The sequence below is a fragment of the Ovis canadensis genome, chromosome 2, assembly GCF_042477335.2.
Source record: "Ovis canadensis isolate MfBH-ARS-UI-01 breed Bighorn chromosome 2, ARS-UI_OviCan_v2, whole genome shotgun sequence".
Classification (NCBI taxonomy): Eukaryota; Metazoa; Chordata; class Mammalia; order Artiodactyla; family Bovidae; genus Ovis; species Ovis canadensis.
The window spans coordinates 104,037,330-104,051,055 of NC_091246.1; the positions used below are offsets into that span (position 1 = coordinate 104,037,330).

A 13,726-nucleotide genomic window follows, 5' to 3' on the forward strand; every position below is an offset into this window, starting at 1 on the left:
GCCCTGGGCTGGGAAAATCCCCTGGTGAAGGAAATGGGAATCCACTCCCATATTCTTGCCTGGGAAATCCCAGGGACAGAGGAGCCTGGCGGGCTACAGTCCCTGGGGTCACAGAGTTGGACATGACTGAGCGCCCATGAGTATCACATATTATCTGTCCATGGGAGCATTCAGGACCTGACAGAGATGTGCGACAGGACACATCGGGAAAGGCTTCAGGGGAGGTGGAGCACAAACCCAGCCTTGCCCAGCCAGGGAGATTCCCGGTCCAGAGGAGCGCAGGCGGAGCCGGTGGAGCCGGTTCCTTACGGATGTGTGTCAAGGAACAGCTTTTTAAAACAGAGCTGAAAACCACACAAACACTGGCCCCAGAAGAAAGAAAAGTCGGGAGGAGGATCTGGTAACCCTTAAGGAGTCGGCAGCTGCTGCGTTCACAACGGCAGGTGGGCACAGAGCAGACGCAAACACCTTGGAGAACCCTGGGGCCTGCCACGCTCTGCGTTTATTTCCCCAACCAAGGTCTGGCCCCTTCCTGGGCCTGCCTGCTCCGAAGCGCAGGTCTGGAGGTCACCTCAGAGAGCTCGGCTCTAAGAGGGCTCCGTCCGGGCCAAACACCTACCCTCAATCCCATTTCACAGGAGGTGTCAAAGCTGGGTGACGGGGTTTGTTGCCACGCAGTACCTTGATCTATCTAGTCTGCCTGTCCTGGGACCCTGATCTGTCTAGTCTGCCTGGCCTGGGACCCTTTTCAAGTCCCTCCCTCCAGCCTGGAGCATCCGGTTCCTCCCAGGTCCCAGGTGTGTCTGGATGCCAGGGCTCCTCTGATGTCACGCCTCCCCAAGAGTCTGCAGGCATGAAGGCTGACGCCCCAAGTCTTGCTTCCTTCCTAGCAGCCCAGACTCTTAACTGAAGGGAGAAAAGTCCATCTGGAACAAAACAGCCCACAGAGAAGGGTGTCGACCTACATTCATACACCAAACAGCTGTGTTTTAGCAAAGGTACTGCTACAGCCCACTGTGCCCTGGGACAGCCTCTGGGAGAAAGGTGTGAGAAGCAATTAATTCTGCTAGGGGTACGGGAACAGCAGCAGCATCTGAGAAAAAGGCCCAGAGACGGCCCATGGCAGGAGATATAGCCACACAGCTGGGCAGATGTGGGGATAAACTAAGGGAAGACACGCTCTACCCTGCAGACACTGGGGGGCACCTCGGGGTGAAGTCCCGGGAGAGCCAGGGTCAGACATGGGTTTAAGAAAGACAGTGGAACGTTCAGAACCAGGCCTGAATCCCCCAGCCTCTCCCTCGACTCCCTGACCAGGAAAGACCCCCATGCCTCCCACCCAGCTCCCGTCACACACCTTGCCTGCCCCAGGCCTCCTTTCAGGGATTCTCCGTTTCGAGCACGTACCCTCCAGTCTGTCTTACGGTCCCTTCAGTGCAGGGGCTAGCACCTTCATTTTTATCTTCCCCATTGTGTCCGAAGCCCCCCACGAATGGAAAGGTGTTCAGACCATATCTCTCAGTAAGGGCAGAAAAAAGTTTGTTAAGCTGGAACCCCCAAATACTTACATTCTTCAGTTATATCTTATTTAAAACAGACAAGATTCAGATGAAACATTCTCCTTTAAAGCACAAAAACGTAAAAATCCCACCAAGATGGAGCTACAGCCACCCAGGATGAAACCTTTTCTATGTCCTCCTAAATGGGGTAACAGAAAAATATACTTTTCTTTATGATTCAGAATAATTTTTAAAACATCCAGTAAATGCTTGGGGAAGTATCTGCTTGACTGGGACGCAATACTGGAATCCAGCGGAGGCACAGGCCTTCCTGAGGGACAAGGCCCCAGCTTCGTGGCTCCAGGCTTCTGTGCTGAAGACCTCACGCTTCCCTCACTGTCCCTCATTCTCCACAACCACTTCTTTCCACAACCCTCCCCCACCCCCCGCCAGAACCACTTCTTCCTGAGCAGCTCAAACAGTAATGGATCTGCCCACAATGCAGGAGACCTGGGTTCGATCCCCGAGTCAGGAAGATTCCCCCGGAGGAGGACATGGCAACCTACTCCAGTATTCTTGCCTGGACAAGTCCACGGACAGAGCAGTCTGGCAGGCTATACAGCCCATGGGGTCAGAGAGAGTCAGACATGACTGAGCAACTAACACTTAAACTTCTTGATCAGGCAACAGATCTGCTCTGTAGAGACATCCGCCCAACCCCTAGATGCACCTGAAATGGCTGGAACCTACGCCAACAGTAAGACCCCATCAGGTCTGCGTGGGTCCTGAGGGTGAACTCAGGCACTCCAGCCACACCTACCTCTCCGCTTCACACAGTAGGCACTTCATGGTGCCCCCTCCTAGGAATGGCGGCCAGACAGCAGCTCTGGGTGGCAGAGCATCACGGCAGAGTGCTCTCCAGCAGAGGACATGTTCAAGAGGGTGGGGCACAGACACACAGACCACAGGACTGGCCGCAGACTAGTTTTCACGGAAGCTGGGTGACGAATGCATAGGGATCCACCACAGTGTTCACTCTGTTTTTGTGTATTTCAAATTTTCCCACAATACTGCCCTGCCTGACAAACTCCACTGGGGCTCTGCCTTAGTGGGGCTCTCCTTCATCTCAACAAGGACTCAGGGACTTTGCTGGTGGTCCAGTGGTTAAGAATCCACCTGCTAATGCAGGGGACATGTGTTCAGTCCCTGGTCCAGGAAGGTGCCACGTGCCTCGGAGCAACTGAGCTGGTGTACCACACTGCCGAGCCTGCGCTCTGCGACAAGAGAAGATGTGCCAGGGAGAAGCCCGTGCCCCATGACCAGAGAGGGGCTCCCAGTCACCGGAACTCGAGGAGGCCCGAATATAGCACTGAAGATCCAGCACAGCCTCCCCCCGCCCAGAAAATAAGTAAATAACTCTAAAATATTTTAAATACTTAAAACAGAAGAAGTAAGGACTCAGGTCTCAGGTGCACAAAGTGTTGCAACAGTGCTGTGGGAATACGAAGACCAGAAGGATACAGGATCCCTCTTAACAGGGCAGCAATCCAGTCTGGGGGAAGGACGCGTATGCAAAAAGCGAAAACATCAAGGAAGACGACAGGCGTCGGAATGAAAGTTTCCAGGCAGAGAAGGTGCGGAGGAGGAAGGGGTTATCCGGGGACCAGACGGAGAACACCTCCATGGGGGTGACTGCACTTGGAGACAGACCCTGAAGACACAACAGCTCCCTGGGGGTGCCAGGCGACCCACGAAGAGTGCCGCGACAAAGGCAGGCTGCCCTTTCTGTCTGGAGGCTCCCTCCTCTCACTTCCCTGCCCGGGAAAAGCTTCTCAACCTTCCAGGAGGTCTTCAAGAGAGGGAAGGATCTGGAGTGACCAGAGCTGGGCAGAGGGAAGGGAGGTCAGGGCGTGCGGAGAAGGCCCTGTAAGCTTGGGGTGGATTTTCACAGGCAACGAAGAGCTAGCAAAGGAACTGAATGAAGCGGTGCGAAGAACTAGGCTTACAGAAGATCATCCCTAAAGGAGGAGACAGAAAATTTGGAGAAATCAATTAAGCAATTGCGTCAGCGGTTCGGCAGAGCACCAGAAACGTAAGAGCCTGAACTTGGATGATAAGAGGAAAAGGAGACAGAAAGGAGGATTCTTTCTGTGTGGAGAAAGATGTGGAGGCGGCCAGCAGACAAACACCTGGAGACAGCCAGGGGCGAGAGTGAGAGGCGGCGCCGGGAAGAGCGGGCGGCAGGGCGAGCGGGGCGCTGGCTGCAGCGGGGGCAGCACGTCGGGGCCGCGCACCAGCTTTCTGTATCGGGCAACGGCCTCCGGTGAATTCAGCAACCTTACTACGGGCACCAAAAATACCTACAAAGTGTGCGGAACTCTTCAGCGTGCGATCTGTCCTTCACACAGAAGGGCTCACATTTCCAAATGGTACTGTTTGCATTTTAATGCTCCTCTGCATACCCCCCATGCAGGCGGCTGCCTATTTCGAGAGCTCAAAACATTTCAGATCATAAGTTCATTAATCCTTACGACACATCTGGTAACTATTAATAAAAATGACTGCAAAGTATTTTGCAGCTATAAATATTAAGAAGTCCCATGAGGAGTGTGAATATAAGTATAATTATCTACATTTCACACTTCAGAAAGCGAGGCTCAGAGGCATTCACCTAACGGTTAAAGGCTGGATGGCTACACCAGGGAGCTTTCCTGAGTGTGGCTCAGGTCTAGTGGACCAGCACATGAGAGGCACAGGGTGGCGTGGAAGTGCTGTGGGGACAAGGTGACAGTCACTTCTCAGACCCTATCTCGTCATTTTTCAACTCTGACTTTCATACGCCACCTGAATGAAACCAGAGCTCAGGATGTCCTAACTAGGCATAAGAGCTAATTTGCCTGGAATGAAGTCTTAACTCCTTGACATGATATGAAAGCACATCACCTCTCACGAGGCTGAGCATGCGTCTTATCCAGAGACTTCCCTGCGCTGTCCCTTCCCTGAGGGACTCATCGCCCACCTGGTGAAGACCTAAGCCATTGTTAAGTCTTAACTGGAGCATGATCTACTCTTCCCGAAACTGCAGGTAAAATGCACCCCTTCCCCACACCTTCACCTATAACCTCAACACACCACCTATAATCGATTTATATATATAACCTAATTATCTGTCAATCCGTCTTGACGGGGATCATTCTCAACTGCAAGCTCCCTGCAGGGTAAGGATTATGTCTCGTTCATGTCTCCGTGAAAGAACTTAATGTCTGCTGACTGAACAAGTAAATAAGTGAATGACTGACTTATGTGATATAAAGGCTGAATCGTACACTTAGGATTTGGAAAAATCCTATCAAATTCCAAATTTTGAGCACAGGAGTAGGTAGAGGGGAGAAAAGATGTCTGTTGAAGGAACTTAATTAACACTTTGTTCAAAAACACTGAATTTTCTGATACCTTTTTTTTTCTTGTCTGAAAACGAACCTTTCCTAATAATCACCCCTTACCATGAATTTGATAAATTCTTCAAAAGTCATGTTCTAATGGTTCCTAGGTAAATATGATCCTCTAAATCTTTTTTTTTTTTAACTCTAACCAATCACTTTAATCCAAGCCTAGGAAAATACAACACGAGATGTAAGATTTATTCTTGCCATAAATACTCAGTAGCCAACCTTTGATTTTCAGGCTGATAAAAGTGAGAAAAACATAAAGAACACTACCAAGCTGAACACCTCATCTTTGAATATGTTTTGGTAAAAGTAACAAACATTAGACAAAATCAGACATGTACAATTACCTAAAGATCAAGAATCAGCAATAGTTTAATCAATATAAACAGATTTTGAAAGGTTATGTTAATCAGAGAGGCAGGGTGCTGAGCCCGCAGTGACAGGGAGAGCTGGCGGTGCCCCCAGTAACCGTGCAGGGACCGGCGTCTGCAGCCACTGTGGGGGTGGAGGAGGCACCTCTCAGAACCACCCCGGCTCACACAGCCAGCACCCCCACCCCCTCTGCCAGGGGTCCACAATCAACCTCACCATCTGCACTGTGGCTTTCCAGGAGGATCCGGCTGAGACCGTGCTGGCCGCGGACGACACCAGCCCTCGTCTCCACCCAGCAGTCAGAGTTCCCAGTTTAAGGGAGTAACTCTCGTTCTAATCACTCCCTCAGTTCTTTGGGTAAGCCTGATCGCCTCTGGGTTGCGCCTCTGGGTTTCACCTCTGGAAGTGGCAATCCAGTCCACATGAATTCTCTGAGTAATGTCAGAGGGAGGACGGTGGGTGGCCACCAGCTGGTCCTTGCCAGAGACACTGTTACCCTACTTGCCACATGCTCCTTCCGGCCAGCAGCAAGCATCCTCGTGTCAGCATGGGATGGTGACTTCCCTTCTCTGACCAATATTACAATCCCTCATGAGGTCTGTACATTCACTTGAGTAGATTCCTCCTTCTATCTGCTTCCAAATCCACCTTCCAACTGCAGTGAGAGGAGCCTCCTGAGACACAAAGTTGACCATGTCACTTTCCTGCTTTATGTTGTCAATGCCCAGAAATAACTGTTTTTAGAAAGAAATGGGCCAAAAAACCCGAAGATAGATTCTATCCAGTGTTTCTCCACAGCATGACTAACTCCTCCTTCAAATACTCTATGGATTGATTCTATAAATATTATCACTTGCTGTTTTTAATCAAATCCAGTGAAATCTCTTCAGATCACAACCGTGCATTAAACTCTGTTTCTTGACTGTGTCTCAGTTCTGCCCCTCACTGCACACTGTGACCTTAGACACGGCGTTACCTACCTGAGACTCATCCTCACCTCTAAGTCAGCACCTAACATTACCCTTTAACTCTGTGCGTCCAACATGGCAACCAACAGCCAGGTGGCTTCTGAGCACTTGAAATGCAGCTGGTGTGACTGAGGAAGCGGATTTTTTATTTTACTTAATTTTAATTAATAACATATAAATTTAAAAATTAAAGTGCCTTTTAGTATGTTTTTGTAATGCCTTGGGCATGCGCATTTATTTTTTCAATTCTATGAACTCTGGATGCAGATCAAGTTATTTCCAAGGAAAATTTACTATCTGAATCGAGATGTGCTAGAAACGTAAACTGCACACCTGATTCTGAAGACTCTACAGAAAGAAACAAAGAGAGGAGGAGATCTCAGATTGTTTTTTATACTGATGACAGGTTGAAATGACGATATTATGAATATACTGGGTTACGTAAATTATTTAATTCAACCTGTTTCTTTCTACTCCTTCAAGTGTGACCACTAGACATTTCCAGTGGCACACATGGCTCACGTCACATTTTCCTCAGACAGCACCGCTGCTGGGCTGATGTGTATACAGTCCCTAGCACAGTGCACACCCAGTACATGCCTAAAGCGCCATGGTGACCCTAGTTACTGGAATTTCATGCACTGTCTTCCAAGGTACTTCTCTAGATCTAAGTAAAACAAGTACCAGGTGCCTGTGCTGAGTCGCTCAGTCGCGTTGGACTCTGTGACCCTCACGGACTGTAGCCTGCCAGGCTCCAGGTAGCCTTCTCTATTCTAAAGGTTGTGTCAGGAGCTGAGGACACAATATGTGCAAAATCAAACATGCACACAGTCCTCCTCTTCAGAAACAGGCACTCAGGGTCTAACCCCTGATATTCCTATTTAATTTCAATTACATAACACAACTAAAAGGGCTGCCTTGATGGTCCAGTGGCTAAGAACCCACCTGACAATGCAGGGACACGGGTGTGATCCCTGGTCCAGGGAAAGCCACATGCTGCGGGACAACTAAGCCCGTGGGCCACGACTGCTGAGCCCACGTGCTGCCACTACCGAAGCCCGCATGCCCTCGAGCCTCAGCTCCAAACAAGAGGAGCCCCCACAGTGAGAAGCCTTCACACAGCAGCTAGAGTGGCCCCGGCTCGCCACCACTAGGGAAAGCCCACAGCAACAAAGACCCAGCAGAGGCGAAAATAAATGAATCTTTAAAAAAAAAACCCAAAACTAAAAGGCACACTTCTGTCAACAAGTAACTTATTTATCAGTTGATAAAAGTGAATGAGCCTGTCCTAACAGACTTCATGGTTGGATGGCATCACTGAGCCAATGGACATGAGTTTGAGCAAACTCCGCGAGATGCTAAACAACAGGGAAGCCTGGCGTGCTGCAGTCCATGGGGCCACAAAGCATTGGATAGGACTTAGCGACTGAACAACAATGTGTATGTTAGCTCAACATACTTAACATCCTACATATGGAAAATTTTAAACACTGATATTTCTGAAATTGTCAGGAAAGAGGCAGTTTCTTATATATTAGGGTTTAGCTAGTTTACTTTTTAAACTTCTATGTGATAATTGGTAAAACTTAAGTATTTATGTGGCAAAAGATTTCTCTTCTTAAAAAATAGGGTGTAATAAGTCACTATCTACTCAGGTTTTCAAGTATCCATGAAGAATGAAGGATAATTTATGAAACATAGTGAAGGGAAAGCCGCTCAGTCGTGTCCGACTATTTGCAACTCCACGGACTATACAGTCCATGGAATTCTCTGAGCCAGAATACTGGAGTGGGTAGCCTTTCCCTTCTCCAGGGGGTCTTCCCACTCCAGGGACTGAACCCAGGTCTCCCGCATTACAGGCAGATTCTTTACCAGCTGAGTCAACAGAATGGTTGTTAATCTAAAAACTTAAAAACAGAGTCTAAATCTAGACTGTCCCCAGCTCGGTATATCCTCCAAGCCAAGAATGGTTATTACACTTTGAAATTATTAAAACATCAATAAAAGAATACTTTGTGACATGTAAAAATTATATGAAATTCAAATTTCAGGGTTATAAATAAAGTTTTATTGGAACAAAACCAGACCCATTGTTTAGCCTTGTCTGTAGCCAGTTCTGCCAGTTCTGCCAGCAAAGCCTAAAATGAGCCTAAAATAAAACTATCTGGCTCTTGACCAAAAAAGCCTGCCAACCCTGGGTCTACAGACTCATACAAAAGTACACAAGGCCTATTTCTGAAAAATAAGTGGAAGATGAGGCCTCTTCAAATCAACTCCTATCCTGCCTCAGAAACTATCTTCTTTTCATTATTCTACAGATTAGCTACTAACCCTGACTCTGAAGCCAACTCTAAGTTGCCTCTGAAGGCAACTTCGTGTCTAAGTATGTCAATATCCCATACATTTCTGGGGCGAAGATGTAAGATGTTATGATCTTGGAAAACAAAACAGAGATAAGAGTCTCATTTCGTAAAGCAGTAAGAATTGCCTAAGAAATCATCCACAAAGCAACTGAACAGAAATCATTTTCCTTGAAGTTTTTCAAAAGTCTGTATTTCAAAAGGTCTGTACAAACTTCCCTTTATTAACACAAGAACAAGCAATATAGCATAACATATCCAAATATAAACTACGGGGGAAAGAACCTTTAAAAACAACCTGAATACTTAAGTAAAACTCAAGGCTAGAAAACAAGGTCTGGATCCTTTTTCTTATTTTTAGTTAGTTACGATGATGAACCCTTGGTACTAACCTGGTTGTCCAGTGGTTAAGACTCCAGGCTCCCAATGCAGGGTGCCTGGGTTCAATCCCTGGTCAGGGAACTAGATCCCACATGCCACAACTTAAGCCTGGAGCAGTCAAATAAATAATTGTTTTTTTTTTAAAACAGCAGCTTCCTTCGAGACAAATTCCTACACCTCAACCAACTGAAATAGAACTTAAGAAGAAAAAACAAAGATGATAAACCGTACAGACACCACAGCAAGCATTCATACAGCCAGCCTGCTTCATCAGAGGACGCTGAGTGATGAAGAGTCTGGAACAGCATCTAGTGCACAAGGGCAGCACCGGCAGCTGTGCCTGTTTCTCCCCGCTTGGCACATGGAGCACTCACTCACATGAGAGCTGGGAGGACTACCTAAGCATCTCTCCAGCTGGGTCAGAGATGTGCAGGGCGCTGCTGTCTCTACTCAAGGCCCTGTCCACCTACCACACTGGAAGCCGTATTGAAACTGGAGACAGAAATCCTTGTGGTCAGCAGGGTGGGCCTAAGCAAAGCCCAGGACACTGGAGAGGAGCTGACAGTAGAGCAAGGACAGGCCAGGAACGGGGCTGTGTTTCTGACAGTGGAAGTTGAATGTGAGCATTAACTCAGATGGTAAAGAATCCGCCTGCGACGTGGGAGACCTGGGTTCACTCCCCGGGTCAGGAAGAGCCCCTGCAAAAGGGAACGGTAGCCCACTCCAGTGCTCTTGCCTAGAGAATTCCACGGACAGAGGAGCCTGGTGGGCCACGGTCCACGGAGCAGCAAAGAGTCGACACGACTGAGCGACTGATACTTGCACTTTTTTCTGTCATTAACTCCTTAATTCCCCAAATGAACCAAAGATGCCATTTGGAATTCAGAAGTTGGAAGTACATAAATAGCTTCATCTGAACACCAACTTCTAGACACATGAAAAAAGCTATTATGCCAAATTAATTCAATCTAACTAATTAGGGAGCAGGAAGTTCTTTCAATTATTTTATGTGCTGTCTGAGAAACACACTTGAATACGAGTGCAGATTTCATTAATTGCAGTTCATTATTTTCCAGATTCGTTACTAAACTTGCTTCAGAAGGTCAAAGACAGCAATTTTGTCAGCTGCCACCTCTTCCGGTGCTTGTACCCTTTGCATTTCTGGAACTCAGACAGAAACTGATTACAAACAAAAAACAAATCTCCATAAAAATGAGAAACGTAAGTTTTATAAACATGTTCAAGCCAGATGATTTTGTAAAATATGAGAAACTTTGTCTTTAAAGACTTCCTTAAAATCGTTTTCTTTCTTTATAAATTTATTTATTCCTCAGGATGAATTGTTAACTTCGATCTTAAAAGATCCACGCATCTTCTCAAATACTGAAATATCCCCCCCCGCCAAATAATAGAATCTTGATCTGAGAACCTGCTGATTCCAAAGAACAAGTTAATAAACACTAATCTTTTCATTAGCGAGTGTGTGTTTGTATCTTTGCATGAGGGACGGAACTGAACATTCTTGTTTGAAAATGTCAAGGACACTCTGATTAAAAGTACTTTTTTGTTAATAATCATTCCTTCATTACTTCTGCTTCTCTTCCATCTAATCTAACAAACAAAAGAGGAAATATGACTGGTAGAAACGGGACCTATTTCATTCCTCGGTTCTTACTGGGAATATTTTTACATTTTCAAAATCTTATTTTTTAAAAACTAGAAGTGACAGAAACCCACGGAGATGTTGCAAGAGGACGCTGCTGTCTATCAATCACTGTACTCGCTCACGGTCATTGCCTCCTCTTCGTTAATATCACTTCGTCGGTCTGCGCCTCTCATTCTGCTGTCTTCCTGGAACCACCCTTAGACAATTCTTCCCTGCCTTCTGGGTTGCGATCCCTTGAATGCTTATACAGTCAGCTCTCTTAGTCATTGTTCGGTCAAGCTATAAATAACTCCTTTAATCCTTCCTCATAAATCATTTCTGATGTTATTCTCTGAAATAATTCCAGTTGGTCAACGAACGTCCAGTAGTAAGGCACCCAGAACTATGTGCAGTGATCTAAGTGTCCTCTGATGAGGCCAGAGAGAATCCAGGCGTGTGTTTAGGCGGGCTGCTGTATCTCTGCCAGTGTGACTCTTCCAGAGAAGGAGGTTAAGTCTTCAAACTAACTTGGGACAGAAACAGAAAAAGCAAGAAGCTTTAAGATCTTTCATCACAGTTAGGCGGGAAACAGAGAGAGAGAGATGGCTTAAATGATGAAGAGAGAAATGAGTGTGCTTGCTTACGCTATGGCCTGCTGGGTTACTCTGTGCTGTCTCTGCGGTTCCACTGTTGAGTGGATTCTAGGGGATTTCTGTTTGGTTTTAAATTGTATTTCTTGATTGTTTCGGCTGTGCTGGATCTTCACTGCTACGTGCGGGCTTTTCTCCAGCTGCAGTGACCGGGCTCCTGACTGCTTCTCTTGTTGGGAAGCACGGGCATGAGGGCGTTCAGGCTTAGACAGTTGCAGCGGCCAGGCTCCAGAGCACAGTCGCTCCTCAGTATGTGGGATCTTCCCAACCCAGGGAATGAACCCATGTCTCCTTCATCGGCAGGCAGATTCTTTACCACTGAAGCCACCAGGGAAGCTCCCCGTTTAGTTTTTTGTACCATCTCACATTACAAATCTTGGGCAGTGTTACTCTCTACTGTCTCTAAGTTTTATGCAATGTTCGTATCAAAATTTATCCCTTCCTATATTGCGAGAATTGATCCAGCTTTCTCTTAGGCATGTGTACTGATTTCTATTTTTCTGGGTTCTATCTTACACATTTTTCTAAAATCTATGTTAAGTTTTTTTAGTGTGGTATTAATTATTTAATGACTATTTATATTGGCCATTGAAATGAATGTACTAACAAATCACTAGCAGCAAATAAAAACCAGAATCAAAATAGAGAGCAAACTTGGAGGTATATGTGTATTTCTTTGATACACTAGACACCTCACACTGAGGTACAGCAAAGCCAGGCAGCGGGCAGGGTGGTGGCAAATGTTCATCAGCATAAATTTTATCTTAGTATTACTAGATTAGTGATACAGAGGAAGGCATGGCTTCCATAATGCATCTGTTTCCATAATGCATCTAACAAGACCTCCTATAATCTCCCCGGTAGACAAGGGGAAAATGGGGGTAGGAGTTACTGAACAGGCAGAGCTGAAACACGTCCATCGGCTACTCTGTGGCTTGGGGAGTGAGCTCCAGTCACATATGACAGAGCTCTCTCACGCTTAACGTTCCATATTTTGTTTGTGACTCACATGCAGAGTATGCCCTTCAAAAGTTTGCAGATGCTAATAAGAACAAATGTATCTTTAAAATAATGATTCAAAGAATATCTTGCTAACCTAGGAATGCTGAAACAAAATCGAGCTGAAAACTTTTAGGAATGAACCTGAAGATTCTTATTGAAGTATTTTTATGCTTCAGTGAAGGGGCTTCTCTGGTGGCTCGGGGGTAAGGAACCCGCCTGCCAAGCAGGAGACTTGGGTTCACTGGATAATAAAATGGCAACCCACTGCAGTATTCTTGCCTGGGAGACAGAGCAGCCTGGTGGGCTACAGTCTATGGGGGTCACAAAAGGGTTGGACATGACTTAGCGACTGAACAACAGGTGAAGTGAAGTCACTCTGTCATGTCCAGCTCTTTGGGACTGCGGGCTGCAGCCCACCGGGCTCCTCCGTCCATGGGATTTTCCAAGCAAGAGTACTGGACTGGATCGCCCTTTCCTTCTCCAGGGGATCTTCCCATCCCAGGGATTGAAGCCAGGTCTCCCGCATTGTAGGCAGACGCTTTGCCATCTGAGCCACCACTAGGGAAATCAACGTGATAATAAAAACAGAAGTGCACTGGCCAGAGTGTAAGCAAATAAATAAGCAAATGAGAAAAAGGGGATGTTACCTGACGAGAAGCACAATGAACTAAAACTTGCCTGAAAAAAAAACAAAAGTGCTAGCATGTGCCGCTTTGGTAGAAGTAATTAGTCGGAAGAAAGATAATAGGTGCACTATTTTCAAGCAAAGGGATTATAGTATCACTTCTGGGCTCCCCACTTCAGCAAGACCCTGGCAAGACCACTGAAGAATGATGAGGCATTTATTATAAGAGACACAAGTTGACATCTTTAGCTGTTAGGTCTGGAGAAAGCCGAGGAGAGTAAAGAATCTTTAACTTCTGGGAGACAGCAGAAAAAAGCGGAGGCAAAGACTGGGTGGCAATAAGCCAACTTTTTTCCTGAAGGACTCAGAGGGTCCACAGGGAGAGAAAAAAGTTCAACTTTTGGGTATCAAGTCTGATTTCCAAGTGAATAGGCTGCCATTATAGTGATGATTACTGTGAAAAACTGGGAAACACTAAAAAAACAGTCTAGTCGGTACAGCAATGTACTGGGTGTTATTTTGAGATTCCGTTGTTGCAAACGTGCCCCATTTCCAAGGATGAAACATCGTTTAGGTGGTAATGACTTAAAGCATATTTAAAGTGGCCATAGCAAGGGAACCTCTATATTGATACTGTCTGTGTTTCTCTAGATTCCACACTGATAGTGAAAACTATAATTTACTTCTCTAAAAGCTTCAGCAAAGATGGAAAAAATGAGAAGAACAGATGCATCTCTGATCAACTGAGAACAGTTAAACAACTTTAAGAACAGTT

General features: G+C 46.3%; 1 protein-coding gene across 3 annotated transcripts in view; it reads right to left on the reverse strand.

Moving 5' to 3' along the window:
* KIF13B (kinesin family member 13B) overlaps positions 1-13,726 on the reverse strand; it is a 204,888-nt gene that overhangs the window by 11,842 nt on the left and 179,320 nt on the right. The window contains exon 38 of one of the 3 annotated variants that reach the window (XM_069576710.1): positions 4,960-5,994. The exons of the other annotated variants lie outside the window; for them this stretch is intronic. Within the exon in view, the coding sequence (XP_069432811.1) occupies positions 5,863-5,994 (132 nt within the window). The 3' untranslated portion in view covers positions 4,960-5,862. Of the gene's footprint in view, positions 1-4,959; positions 5,995-13,726 lie in introns of those variants that run through there. 3 annotated transcript variants of the gene reach the window in all.